At 48.6% G+C, this 12,846-nt stretch overlaps 1 protein-coding gene across 2 annotated transcripts in view; it reads left to right on the top strand.

Annotated features, from left to right (window-relative positions):
- The window catches only part of pde4dip (phosphodiesterase 4D interacting protein), an 89,751-nt gene that overhangs the window by 34,721 nt on the left and 42,184 nt on the right, over window positions 1–12,846 (top strand). For both annotated transcript variants that reach the window (XM_065009242.1, XM_065009241.1), the window contains exon 20: window positions 7,882–8,135. In XM_065009242.1, coding sequence (XP_064865314.1) covers window positions 7,882–8,135 — 254 coding nt within the window. The remainder of the gene's footprint in view (window positions 1–7,881; window positions 8,136–12,846) is intronic.

The following is a 12,846-nucleotide window of genomic DNA, read 5'->3' as shown; positions in this document are numbered from 1 at the left end:
CGGTCCCAGCTTTGATGCACCTGTACTGCCCTCGCCTTCTGGATGATAGCGAGGTGAACAGGCAGTGGCTCGGGTGGTTGAGGTCCTTGATGATCTTTTTGGCCTTCCTGTGTAATCGGGTGGTGTAGGTGTCCTGGAGGGCAGGTAGTTTTCCCCCGGTGATGCGTTGTGCAGACCTCACTACCCTCTGGAGAGTCTTGCGGTTGTGGGCGGAGCAGTTGCCGTACCAGGAGGTGATACAGCCCGACAGGATGCTCTCGATTGTGCATCTGTAAAAGTTTGTGAGTGTTTTTGGTGACAAGCCAAATATCTTCAGCCTCCTGAGGTTGAAGAGGCGCTGCTGCGCCTTTTTCACCACACTGTCTGTGTGGGTGGACCATTTCAGTTTGTGTACGCCGAGGAACTTACAACTTTCCACCTCCTCCACTACTGTCCCTTTGATGTGGTTAGGGGGGTGCTCCCTCTGCTGTTTCCTGAAGTCCACGATCATCTCCTTTGTTTTGTTGACGTTGAGTGTGAGTTTATTTTCCTGACACCGCACTCCAAGAGCCCTCACCTCCTCCCTGTAGGCCGTCTCGTCATTGTTGGTAATCAAGCCTACCACTGTAGTGTCGTCTGCAAACTTGATGATTGAGTTGTGGGTAAACAGGGAGTACAGGAGAGGACTGAGAACGCACCCCTGTGGGGCCCCAGTGTTGAGGATCAACAAGGTGGAGATGTTGTAACCTACCCTCACCACCTGGGGGTGGCCCATCAGAAAGTTCAGGACCCAGTTGCACAGGGCGGGGTTGAGACCCAGGCTCTCGAGCTTAATGACGAGTTTGGAGGGTACTATGGCGTTAAATGCTGAGCTGTAATCGATGAACAGCATTTTTACATAGGTATTCCTCTTGTCCAGATGGGTTAGGGCAGTGTGCAGTGTGATTGTGATTGCGTCGTCTGTGGACCTATTGCGGCGGTAAGCAAATTGGAGTGGGTCTAGGGTATCAGGTAGGGTGGAGGTGATATGATCCTTGACTAGTCTCTCGAAGCACTTCATGATTACGGAAGTGAGTGCTACGGGGTCATTTAGCTCAGTTACCTTAGCTTTCTTGGGAACAGGAACAATGGTGGCCCCCTTGAAGCATGTGGGAACAGCAGACTGGGATAGGGATTGATTGAATATGTCCTTAAACACACCAGCCAGCTGGTCTGTGCATGCTCTGAGGACATGGCTAGGGATGCCGTCTGGGCCGGCAGCCTTGCGAGGGTTAACACGTTTACACGTTTTACTCACTTTCAGCTTTCAGTTTTGAGCGAATGCTGCCAAAAATCCACGGTTTCTGGTTGGGGAAGGTTTTATTAGTTGCTGTGGGTACAACATCACCAATGCACTTGCTAATAAACTCGCTCACCGAATCAGCATATACATCAATGTTGTTGTTCGATGCCATCCGGAACATATCCCAGTCCACGTGATCGAAGCAATCTTGAAGCGTGGAATCAGATTGGTCGAACCAGCGTTGTACAGACCTGAGCATGGGCGCTTCCTGTTTTAGTTTCTGTCTATAGGCTGGGAGCAACAAAATGGAGTTGTGGTCAGATTTGCGGAAAGAGGGGCTGGGGAGGGCTTTGTTTTGGGTCGCCTGCTGGGATTCGATCCATTGTCTTGGGTGGTGGACCAAACAGAGGATCCGCTTCGGGAAAGTCCTATTCCTGGTCATAATGTTGGTAAGTTGACGTTACTCTTATATCCAATAGTTCCTGTAAGTAATAAGACTTAAGATTTCCTGGGGTAGCAGTGTAAAAAATAATACATAAAACACCTAAGAACCCAAAGCGAGGCGGCCATCTCTGTCGGCGCCATGGTTTTATGTTATTTCATGTTATGACAGATTGCTCCCAGGCCCCTACACAGAACACAGCATCTGAGTCAGCATAGAAAGCAACCTCTGTGCCATGCCAGGGCGTTGGGGCAATATACACTAAGCACACGGTAGCCGTAACTGTGGCCCAGATTTATTTTATTTTCTTCTTCTCTCATTTGAAGCAAAAATGTGGAGATTGTGATTTGGAGGACACTTTCCCCTAGAGTTGTTGTTTCCTTACCGGGTTGAGAGCAGGGCTAGGCATTGCATTGTGAAAGAGAGAGATAGATAGAGCTGCAGTATGCTCCACAGCTGGCCAACCAGATACGGAGGACTTAAATGTGTTTTAGTGCCAGTTGACTCATTTAGGATGAGCCCGTAATTGAGTGAGAAAAAAGAGGGGATTTGTATTGGTTTGATTCCCTTGTGCGTGAGAGTATTAGAGTGTGGGTTGGTTTTTCTATCTTTGTGGGGACCTAAAATTCTCCCTCGTGGGGACATGTCCCACATCCCCATGAGGACAAAGGCTATTATAAGCTTAGGGGTTAGGTTAGAATTAGAGTTACGGTAAGGGTAGGGATTAGTGGTTAGGGTTATGGGTTATGGGTTAAGGTTAGGGTTAAGGTTAGATTTAGGGTTAAGGTTAGATTTAGGGTTAAGGTTAGATTTAGGGTTAAGGTTTAGGGTTAGAGAAAATTGGACTTTGATTGTAAATCAATTTTTAGGTCCCCACTAGGATAGAAGAACAAAACGTGTGTGTGATGTAACATGGCTCAGGCTCTTGCTGCAGTGCTGGATTCAGAGAAAGGTGTTGACATGGGCACTAATCAGGTTAAGTTATTAAGACCTCATGGTACAGTGAACTGGGTCAGGAGCAGTTGAAGCTACAGAGAGATAGAGAGAGAGACAGGGAGAGAGAGAGAGGCAGGGAGAGAGAGAGGCGGGGGGAGATGGAGAGAGAGCGGGTGGGAGAGAGAGAGAGAACAGGGAGAGAGAGAGAGGCGGGTGGGAGAGAGAGAGAGCGGGTGGGAGAGAGAGAGAGGCGGGTGGGAGAGAGAGAGGCGGGTGGGAGAGAGAGAGAGGGCGGGGAGGAGAGAGAGAGAGGCGGGTGGGAGAGAGAGAGAGAGACAGGGAGAGAGAGAGGCGGGTGGGAGAGAGAGAGAGGCGAGAGAGAGAGGCGGGTGGGAGAGAGAGAGAGGCGGGTGGGAGAGAGAGAGAGGCGGGTGGGAGAGAGAGAGGCGGGAGAGAGAGAGGGGGGGAGGAGAGAGAGAGAGGGGAGGAGAGAGAGAGAGGTGGGGGAGAGAGGCGGGGAGGAGAGAGAGAGGCGGGTGGGAGAGAGAGAGAGTGGGGGGAGGGTAAGAGAGGCGGGGAGGAGAGAGAGAGGCGGGTGGGAGAGAGAGGCGGGTGGGAGAGAGAGAGAGGCGGGGGCAGAGAGAGGCGGGTGGGAGAGAGAGGCGGGAGAGAGAGAGAGGCGGGGAGGAGAGAGAGCGGGAGGAGAGAGAGAGAGGCGGGGGGAGAGAGAGAGGCGGGTGGGAGAGAGAGAGGCGGGGGAGAGAGAGAGGCGGGGAGGAGAGAGAGAGGCGGGGGAGAGAGAGAGGCGGGCGGAGAGAGAGAGGCGGGGAGGAGAGAGAGAGGGCAGGGGAGAGAGCGAGAGAGACAGAGAGAGGCAGGGGGAGAGAGAGCCGGGGGAGAGAGTTGGAGAGAGAGACACAGAGAGAGAAAGGGAGAGCGAGAGAAGCGGGAAGGAGAGAGAGAGGCAGGGGGAGAGAGAGCGAGAGAGAGACAGAGAGAGGCAGGGGGAGAGAGAGCCGGGGGAGAGAGTTGGAGAGAGAGACACCCAGAGAGAAAGGGAGAGCGAGAGAGTGAATCAGAGAGCGGGAGCAAGAGAAGAACAAAGCCTGGTATAGAGCACCATCCAGCTCAGTCTCAGTATTCTGTAAAACTACAGGAGCGTTACGGAGAATCAGGGCTCTGACATGTACAATGGTGGTTTCTCTGAACACTTGGACTTTTTCAAAGGGGATGCATTGACTACAGTACCTGGAATTTTACTTTGGATCTTAATCTTGTGGATTTTAGAGACATTTTGCGTTCCTTTTTTGACGTGCGCTATCTCTTAAAAAATCCTGTTAGTTTAAATAAAATGTAACAAGAATAGTTTTTTTGAGAAACAGATTCACATTCCAGGACCTACAGACAGAGTGGTTCACAGAACATTTAGCAAAGGGTCGAATGGGGCCAGGTTTTTGAGCCAGCGCTGCAGTTTGAGTTATAAAACACACAGAAGGCTGACTAGGGTTATCTGACTCTTTATGTTTGACCATTCAGCCTCTCAGTCACAGAGCTTCTCTCCTCTGACTGGAATGGGTTCCTAGTGCAGCCCCTAGGCCGGGATACACCCGCTCTGATCTCTCCTTCCCTGGGAGAGAAACACCGCTCTCTCCGGTCGCTCCGTGTGGTGTTTGGCTGCTGGTGGGAAAATAGTGAAGAAACAGAAGGATCGGAAGCTCCCTCTTCCTTCCCGAGGTCCATCAAAGGTTTTTGGAAGCTTGGATTTGAAAACAGAGGAGTGAAGGAGGGAACTATTTGAGACACAGACAGACAGAGAGAGACAGACAGAGAGAGAAAGACAGGAATAGAGCGAGACAGACAGGAAGAGAGACACAGACAGGAAGAGAGAAGGTGCTACTACTCTCCTCAGGCAGTGTGAGACTGAGTCACAGCGCAGTGAATAACTCTCCTCTTGCTGCACCAGTCCACCAGCAAACAGTGACACTACCAGTGGTTCTTTACAGCAGAGACAGAGGAAATGCATTGGAAAGACCACTTGGTTAAAGAGAAGGGAAACGCCACCTGAGCTAAATTACTGCACAGCAGATTTGGGATTTCTGGGACCTTGTTGGGCTTGTCTGTATCGGACCAAACTGGCCTGGGTCAGAATCTGTTTAGGAGACCGCGCTAGTCACAGTCACAGCGTCTGCTGTGGATACAGTGAGCACGTCTCTGTCTCTGAGTCTAATCTGGGGATTTACATTGCTTTTCACCTGATTGCTCATGACCAGTCCTCCCTACCTCCATCATGCTTTCTGGCACATTCCCCTTCCCATGACCTACCTACCACTCCGGGGATCACAACCTCATCATTAAGCGAATGAGCACTGCCTGGTTACCATAGAGACCCAGTTGAGAGGCGTTGCCACGGCGACGACCCCCCAGGACGAGGACAACAACTGTCTCCCTGGTGTGAAGGAGGAGGAGCAGGAGGAACGGGAGCAGCAGAAAGGCCAGGATGGCTGCTCTCTAGCCCAGGGAAGAGGGCCTTCAGTGGAGAAGGCTGGCCAGGCGAGCAGTGGGCCCAGGCCAATGGCTCCCCTGTGGAAGGCCATGCTGTCTAAAAGCAGCCCTCTGTACAGAGACTCTCTGTTCTCCTTCTCTCTGTGGGAGAGCCGGGCCCAGGAGAGAGAACTGGCCCTGTATAGAAAAAACACTGACAGAGAGAGAAAGGCCCTGCACAGGCAGATGGAAAAGTATGACAGAGTTATTTTTCTAGTAACATGAGAGTGATAGTAATCAGAGTGATAGTAATCAGAGTGATAGTAATCAGAGTGATACTAATCAGAGTGATACTAATCAGAGTGATAGTAATCAGAGTGATACTAATCAGAGTGATAGTAATCAGAGTGATACTAATCAGAGTGATAGTAATCAGAGTGATAGTAATCAGAGTGATACTAATCAGAGTGATACTAATCAGAGTGATAGTAATCAGAGTGATAGTAATCAGAGTGATAGTAATCAGAGTGATACTAATCAGAGTGACACTAATCAGAGTGATACTAATCAGAGTGATAGTAATCTCTAACTGTGTCTTACTATACAGTAAATCCTTCAGAAGAGAAGTGTGTGTGTGTGTGTGTGTGTGTGTGTGTGTGTGTGTGTGTGTGTGATGTGTTTAGATTGGTGAGTGTGAATTAATGTGTGGGGAACAGGATGTGTGTGTGTGTGCGTGTTTATCACATTCTGCTTGTTAGGGATCAGGTTTAGATTGGTGAGTCGACCTGCTATCAATGAATTAATTCAGCTGAGGGGGAACAGGATGTGTGTGTATGTGTGCGTGTTTATCACATTCTGCTTGTTACGATTACATGTATGCATCCAAACTTACCGTATATGATCTTGAGTGAGGTGCCAGTGGTCACCTACTGTCTGTGTGTCTGTGTTGATCCTCTTTTGTGTGTCTGTGTTGATCCCTGTATGTCTCTGTGTTAATCCCTGTCTGTCTGTGTGTCTGTGTTGATCCCTGTCTGTCTGTGTGTCTGTGTTGATCCCTGTCTGTCTGTGTCTGTGTTGATCCCTGTCTGTCTGTGTGTCTGTGTTGATCCCTGTCTGTCTCTGTGCTGATCCCTGTCTGTCTGTGTCTCTGTGTCTGTGTTGATCCCTGTCTGTCTGTGTGTTTGTGTTGATCCCTGCCTGTCTGTGTTGATCCCTGTCTGTGTCTCTGTGTTGATCCCTGCCTGTCTGTGTGTCTGTGTTGATCCCTGTCTGTCTGTGTGTCTGTGTTGATCCCTGTCTGTCTCTGTGTTGATCCCTGTCTGTCTGTGTGTCTGTGTTGATCCCTGTCTGTCTCTGTGTTGATCCCTGTCTGTCTGTGTGTCTGTGTTGATTCCTGTCTGTGTTGATCCCTGTCTGTCTGTGTCTCTGTGTTGATTCCTGTCTGTCTCTGTGCTGATCCCTGTCTGTCTGTGTCTCTGTGACTGTGTTGATCCCTGTCTGTCTCTGTGTTAATCCCTGCCTGTCTGTGTCTCTATTAGAGGTCGACCGAATAAGATTTTTCAACGCCGATACCGATTATTGGAGGACCAAAACATTTTTTTTTAAATAGTCCTATAATTCCTATAATAACTACAACCTAAAACTTCTTACCTGGGAATATTGAAGACTCATGTTAAAAGGAACCACCAGCTTTCATATGTTCTCATGTTCTGAGCAAGGAACTTAAACGTTAGCTTTCTTACATAGCACATATTGCACTTTTACTTTCTTCTCCAACACTTTGTTTTTGCATTATTTAAACCAAATTGAACATGTTTCATTATGTCTCTGTGTCTCTGTGTTGATCCCTGCCTGTCTATGTCTCTGTGTCTTTGTCAATCCCTGCCTGTCTATGTCTCTGTGTCTGTGTCAATCCCTGCTGGTCTATGTCTCTGTGTCTGTGTCAATCCATGCCTGTCTGTGTTTCTGTGTTGATCCCTGCCTGTCTGTGTCTCTGTGTCTGTGTCAATCCCTGCACTGTGTCTATGTCTGTGTCTGTGTCAATCCCTACACTGTGTCTATGTCTCTGTGTCTGTGTCAATCCCTGCACTGTGTCTATGTCTGTGTCTGTGTCAATCCCTGCACTGTGTCTATGTCTCTGTGTCTGTGTCAATCCCTGCACTGTGTCTATGTCTCTGTGTCTGTGTCAATCCCTGCACTGTGTCTGTGTCTCTGTGTCTGTGTCAATCCCTGCACTGTGTCTGTGTCTCTGTGTCTGTGTCAATCCCTGCACTGTGTCTATGTCTCTGTGTCTGTGTCAATCCCTGCACTGTGTCTGTGTCTCTGTGTCTGTGTCAATCCCTGCACTGTGTCTATGTCTCTGTGTCTGTGTCAATCCCTGCACTGTGTCTATGTCTCTGTGTCTGTGTCAATCCCTGCACTGTGTCTATGTCTCTGTGTCTGTGTCAATCCCTGCACTGTGTCTGTGTCTCTGTGTCTGTGTCAATCCCTGCACTGTGTCTGTGGCCAGTAAGCAGCTTCAAGACGGATCAGATCAGATCACCAAGCCTCTTTCTCTGTCTGTAGAGAACAGGACAGCTAATAGCTTAATCATTCTTTGTTTTCTACATCTGTTAGCACTCTTACTCTGTACATCTAGACATCTCTGCTATTGAAAAGCCTGTTTTGTCCTGATTATCCTTCTGTCACTAGAGAGCAGGTGTATTGTTATTATGTGGGAAAGGACAAGATCACTGAGGGTCTCCTGTTTGTTTGTGTACAGGCTGAGTAAGGAGCTCCAACAGAAGGATGACGTGATCGATTCTCTCCGCGCCAAACTCACCCAGCATCAACCTCGTTCTGACACACCATGCAGTAGCCACGCCCTCTCTGACACCACCGACCAATCAGACCACATCTCCTTTGTGTCCGATGAGCAGGGCTCCACCAATGAGGATCTGGAGCCATGCTCAGACATTGACGCGGCCAGTGAGTATGGCCAGGAGGACAGACATGCCTCCACTACAGCCAGTACAGGTATATGTGACCCACCACCTGGATTTGGTCCTATGTATGGAGCAAGATCTGAAATTGTGTTTTTCATATTGATAAAAGTAGAGACTCAGAGCTAGAAAATGGTATATCATACACTGTAGTTGAGGAACAATAGGAAAGGACATCTGCTTTGAATGTTGATAAACTTCTAACCCCACTTTTGACAAAATGACCCTTGAATGTTTTGGTACCTACTGGAGAGCTCTTCTTTGTCTCCACCCATTCAGGGTCGTTCACACCCTCTTAAGGTTTAGCCCCACCCATCTCTTTAAGTATTCACATGTGAGGCCATGTGCTAAACAGAGTGAAAATACACTTTATCTAGTCCTTGGCCTATATCCTAGTCTGACTTTGATGCAGGTCTTATTGCTATTCACATTACCGTCTCTGGTAAACACACACTATATAAAACAAAATGTACGTTTATTTGTCACATCCACAGGATACAGAAGGTGTAAACGGTACAGTGAAATGGTTACTGGCATATTTACATAGTAGCAATATCAAAAACAGACAGATTCCAGATAAACATTAGATGATGCTTACCCAGACACTATGCTATGACCACCTCCCAGCCACATCTAGCTAAATGGACACTATGCTATGACCACCTCCCAGCCACATCTAGCTAAATGGACACTATGCTATGACCACCTCCCAGCCACATCTAGCTAAATGGACACTATGCTATGACCACCTCCCAGCCACATCTAGCTAAGTGGACACTATGCTATGACCACCTCCCAGCCACATCTAGCTAAATGGACACTATGCTATGACCACCTCCCAGCCACATCTAGCTAAATGGACACTATGCTATGACCACCTCCCAGCCACATCTAGCTAAGTGGACACTATGCTATGACCACCTCCCAGCCACATCTAGCTAAATGGACACTATGCTATGACCACCTCCCAGCCACATCTAGCTAAATGGACACTATGCTATGACCACCTCCCAGCCACATCTAGCTAAGTGGACACTATGCTATGACCACCTCCCAGCCACATCTAGCTAAGTGGACACTATGCTATGACCACCTCCTAGCCACATCTAGCTAAATGGACACTATGCTATGACCACCTCCCAGCCACATCTAGCTAAGTGGACACTATGCTATGACCACCTCCCAGCCACATCTAGCTAAGTGGACACTATGCTATGACCACCTCCTAGCCACATCTAGCTAAATGGACACTATGCTATGACCACCTCCCAGCCACATCTAGCTAAGTGGACACTATGCTATGACCACCTCCCAGCCACATCTAGCTAAGTGGACACTATGACCACCTCCCAGCCACATCTAGCTAAATGGACACTATGCTATGACCACCTCCCAGTCACATCTAGCTAAGTGGACACTATGCTATGACCACCTCCCAGCCACATCTAGCTAAGTAGACACTATGCTATGACCACCTCCTAGCCACATCTAGCTAAATGGACACTATGCTATGACCACCTCCCAGCCACATCTAGCTAAGTGGACACTATGCTATGACCACCTCCCAGCCACATCTAGCTAAGTGGACACTATGACCACCTCCCAGCCACATCTAGCTAAATGGACACTATGCTATGACCACCTCCCAGTCACATCTAGCTAAATGGACACTATGCTATGACCACCTCCCAGCCACATCTAGCTAAATGGACACTATGCTATGACCACCTCCTAGCCACATCTAGCTAAGTGGACACTATGCTATGACCACCTCCCAGCCACATCTAGCTAAATGGACACTATGCTATGACCACCTCCCAGTCACATCTAGCTAAATGGACACTATGCTATGACCACCTCCCAGCCACATCTAGCTAAATGGACACTATGCTATGACTACCTCCCAGCCACATCTAGCTAAGTGGACACTATGCTATGACCACCTCCCAGCCACATCTAGCTAAGTAGACACTATGACCACCTTCCAGCCACATCTAGCTAAATGGACACTATGCTATGACCACCTCCCAGTCACATCTAGCTAAATGGACACTATGCTATGACCACCTCCTAGCCACATCTAGCTAAGTGGACACTATACTATGACCACCTCCCAGCCACATCTAGCTAAATGGACACTATGCTATGACCACCTCCCAGTCACATCTAGCTAAATGGACACTATGCTATGACCACCTCCCAGCCACATCTAGCTAAATGGACACTATGCTATGACCACCTCCCAGCCACATCTAGCTAAGTGGACACTATGCTATGACCACCTCCCAGCCACATCTAGCTAAGTAGACACTATGACCACCTCCCAGCCACATCTAGCTAAATGGACACTATGCTATGACCACCTCCCAGCCACATCTAGCTAAGTGGACACTATGCTATGACCACCTCCCAGCCACATCTAGCTAAGTGGACACTATGCTATGACCACCTCCCAGCCACATCTAGCTAAGTGGACACTATGACCACCTCCCAGCCACATCTAGCTAAATGGACACTATGCTATGACCACCTCCCAGTCACATCTAGCTAAGTGGACACTATGCTATGACCACCTCCCAGCCACATCTAGCTAAGTAGACACTATGCTATGACCACCTCCTAGCCACATCTAGCTAAATGGACACTATGCTATGACCACCTTCCAGTCACATCTAGCTAAATTGACACTATGCTATGACCACCTCCCAGCCACATCTAGCTAAATGGACACTATGCTATGACCACCTCCTAGCCACATCTAGCTAAGTGGACACTATGCTATGACCACCTCCCAGCCACATCTAGCTAAGTGGACACTATGACCACCTCCCAGCCACATCTAGCTAAATGGACACTATGCTATGACCACCTCCCAGTCACATCTAGCTAAGTGGACACTATGCTATGACCACCTCCCAGCCACATCTAGCTAAGTAGACACTATGACCACCTCCCAGCCACATCTAGCTAAATGGACACTATGCTATGACCACCTTCCAGTCACATCTAGCTAAATGGACACTATGCTATGACCACCTCCCAGCCACATCTAGCTAAATGGACACTATGCTATGACCACCTCCTAGCCACATCTAGCTAAGTGGACACTATGCTATGACCACCTCCCAGCCACATCTAGCTAAATGGACACTATGCTATGACCACCTCCCAGTCACATCTAGCTAAATGGACACTATGCTATGACCACCTCCCAGCCACATCTAGCTAAATGGACACTATGCTATGACCACCTCCCAGCCACATCTAGCTAAGTGGACACTATGCTATGACCACCTCCCAGCCACATCTAGCTAAGTAGACACTATGACCACCTCCCAGCCACATCTAGCTAAATGGACACTATGCTATGACCACCTCCCAGTCACATCTAGCTAAATGGACACTATGCTATGACCACCTCCTAGCCACATCTAGCTAAGTGGACACTATGCTATGACCACCTCCCAGCCACATCTAGCTAAATGGACACTATGCTATGACCACCTCCCAGTCACATCTAGCTAAATGGACACTATGCTATGACCACCTCCCAGCCACATCTAGCTAAATGGACACTATGCTATGACCACCTCCCAGCCACATCTAGCTAAGTGGACACTATGCTATGACCACCTCCCAGCCACATCTAGCTAAGTAGACACTATGACCACCTCCCAGCCACATCTAGCTAAATGGACACTATGCTATGACCACCTCCCAGCCACATCTAGCTAAGTGGACACTATGCTATGACCACCTCCCAGCCACATCTAGCTAAGTGGACACTATGACCACCTCCCAGCCACATCTAGCTAAATGGACACTATGCTATGACCACCTCCCAGCCACATCTAGCTAAGTGGACACTATGCTATGACCACCTCCCAGCCACATCTAGCTAAGTGGACACTATGACCACCTCCCAGCCACATCTAGCTAAATGGACACTATGCTATGACCACCTCCCAGCCACATCTAGCTAAGTGGACACTATGACCACCTCCCAGCCACATCTAGCTAAATGGACACTATGCTATGACCACCTCCCAGCCACATCTAGCTAAGTGGACACTATGCTATGACCACCTCCCAGCCACATCTAGCTAAGTGGACACTATGCTATGACCACCTCCCAGCCACATCTAGCTAAATGGACACTATGCTATGACCACCTCCCAGCCACATCTAGCTAAGTGGACACTATGCTATGACCACCTCCCAGCCACATCTAGCTAAATGGACACTATGCTATGACCACCTCCCAGCCACATCTAGCTAAGTGGACACTTTGCTATGACCACCTCCCAGCCACATCTAGCTAAATGGACACTATGCTATGACCACCTCCCAGCCACATCTAGCTAAGTGGACACTATGCTATGACCACCTCCCAGCCACATCTAGCTAAGTGGAAGGGTCGCTATTGTCTAGACATGTACACATGTTCATGAAATACAATAGATTGCCGTAATCACCCCCCGACACACCTGGCTAACTTAATGGGTCATGGAGTCATCTGGTGAAGTGGAGTCTTTTGTTTTTCGACATGTTGCTAGGTAGCTAGCTAAACAATGAACCCGACATAATCTCAACTCATACTACTACCAATACAAACTGATTGTCATAGCTGTAGTATGAATCTGCAGGTAGCTAAAGCTAACCAGCTAGGTTCAATGTTAGCTTGCTAGCAAACATTAGGCTATAACTAGCAATCCTAACAGATTTCTGGTTCTAATAATATTACA

The sequence above is a fragment of the Oncorhynchus nerka genome, linkage group LG24, assembly GCF_034236695.1.
Source record: "Oncorhynchus nerka isolate Pitt River linkage group LG24, Oner_Uvic_2.0, whole genome shotgun sequence".
Lineage (NCBI taxonomy): Eukaryota > Metazoa > Chordata > Actinopteri > Salmoniformes > Salmonidae > Oncorhynchus > Oncorhynchus nerka.
Note: the sequence above shows the minus strand (reverse complement) of the source record. Positions and strands in the feature narration are given on the sequence as shown.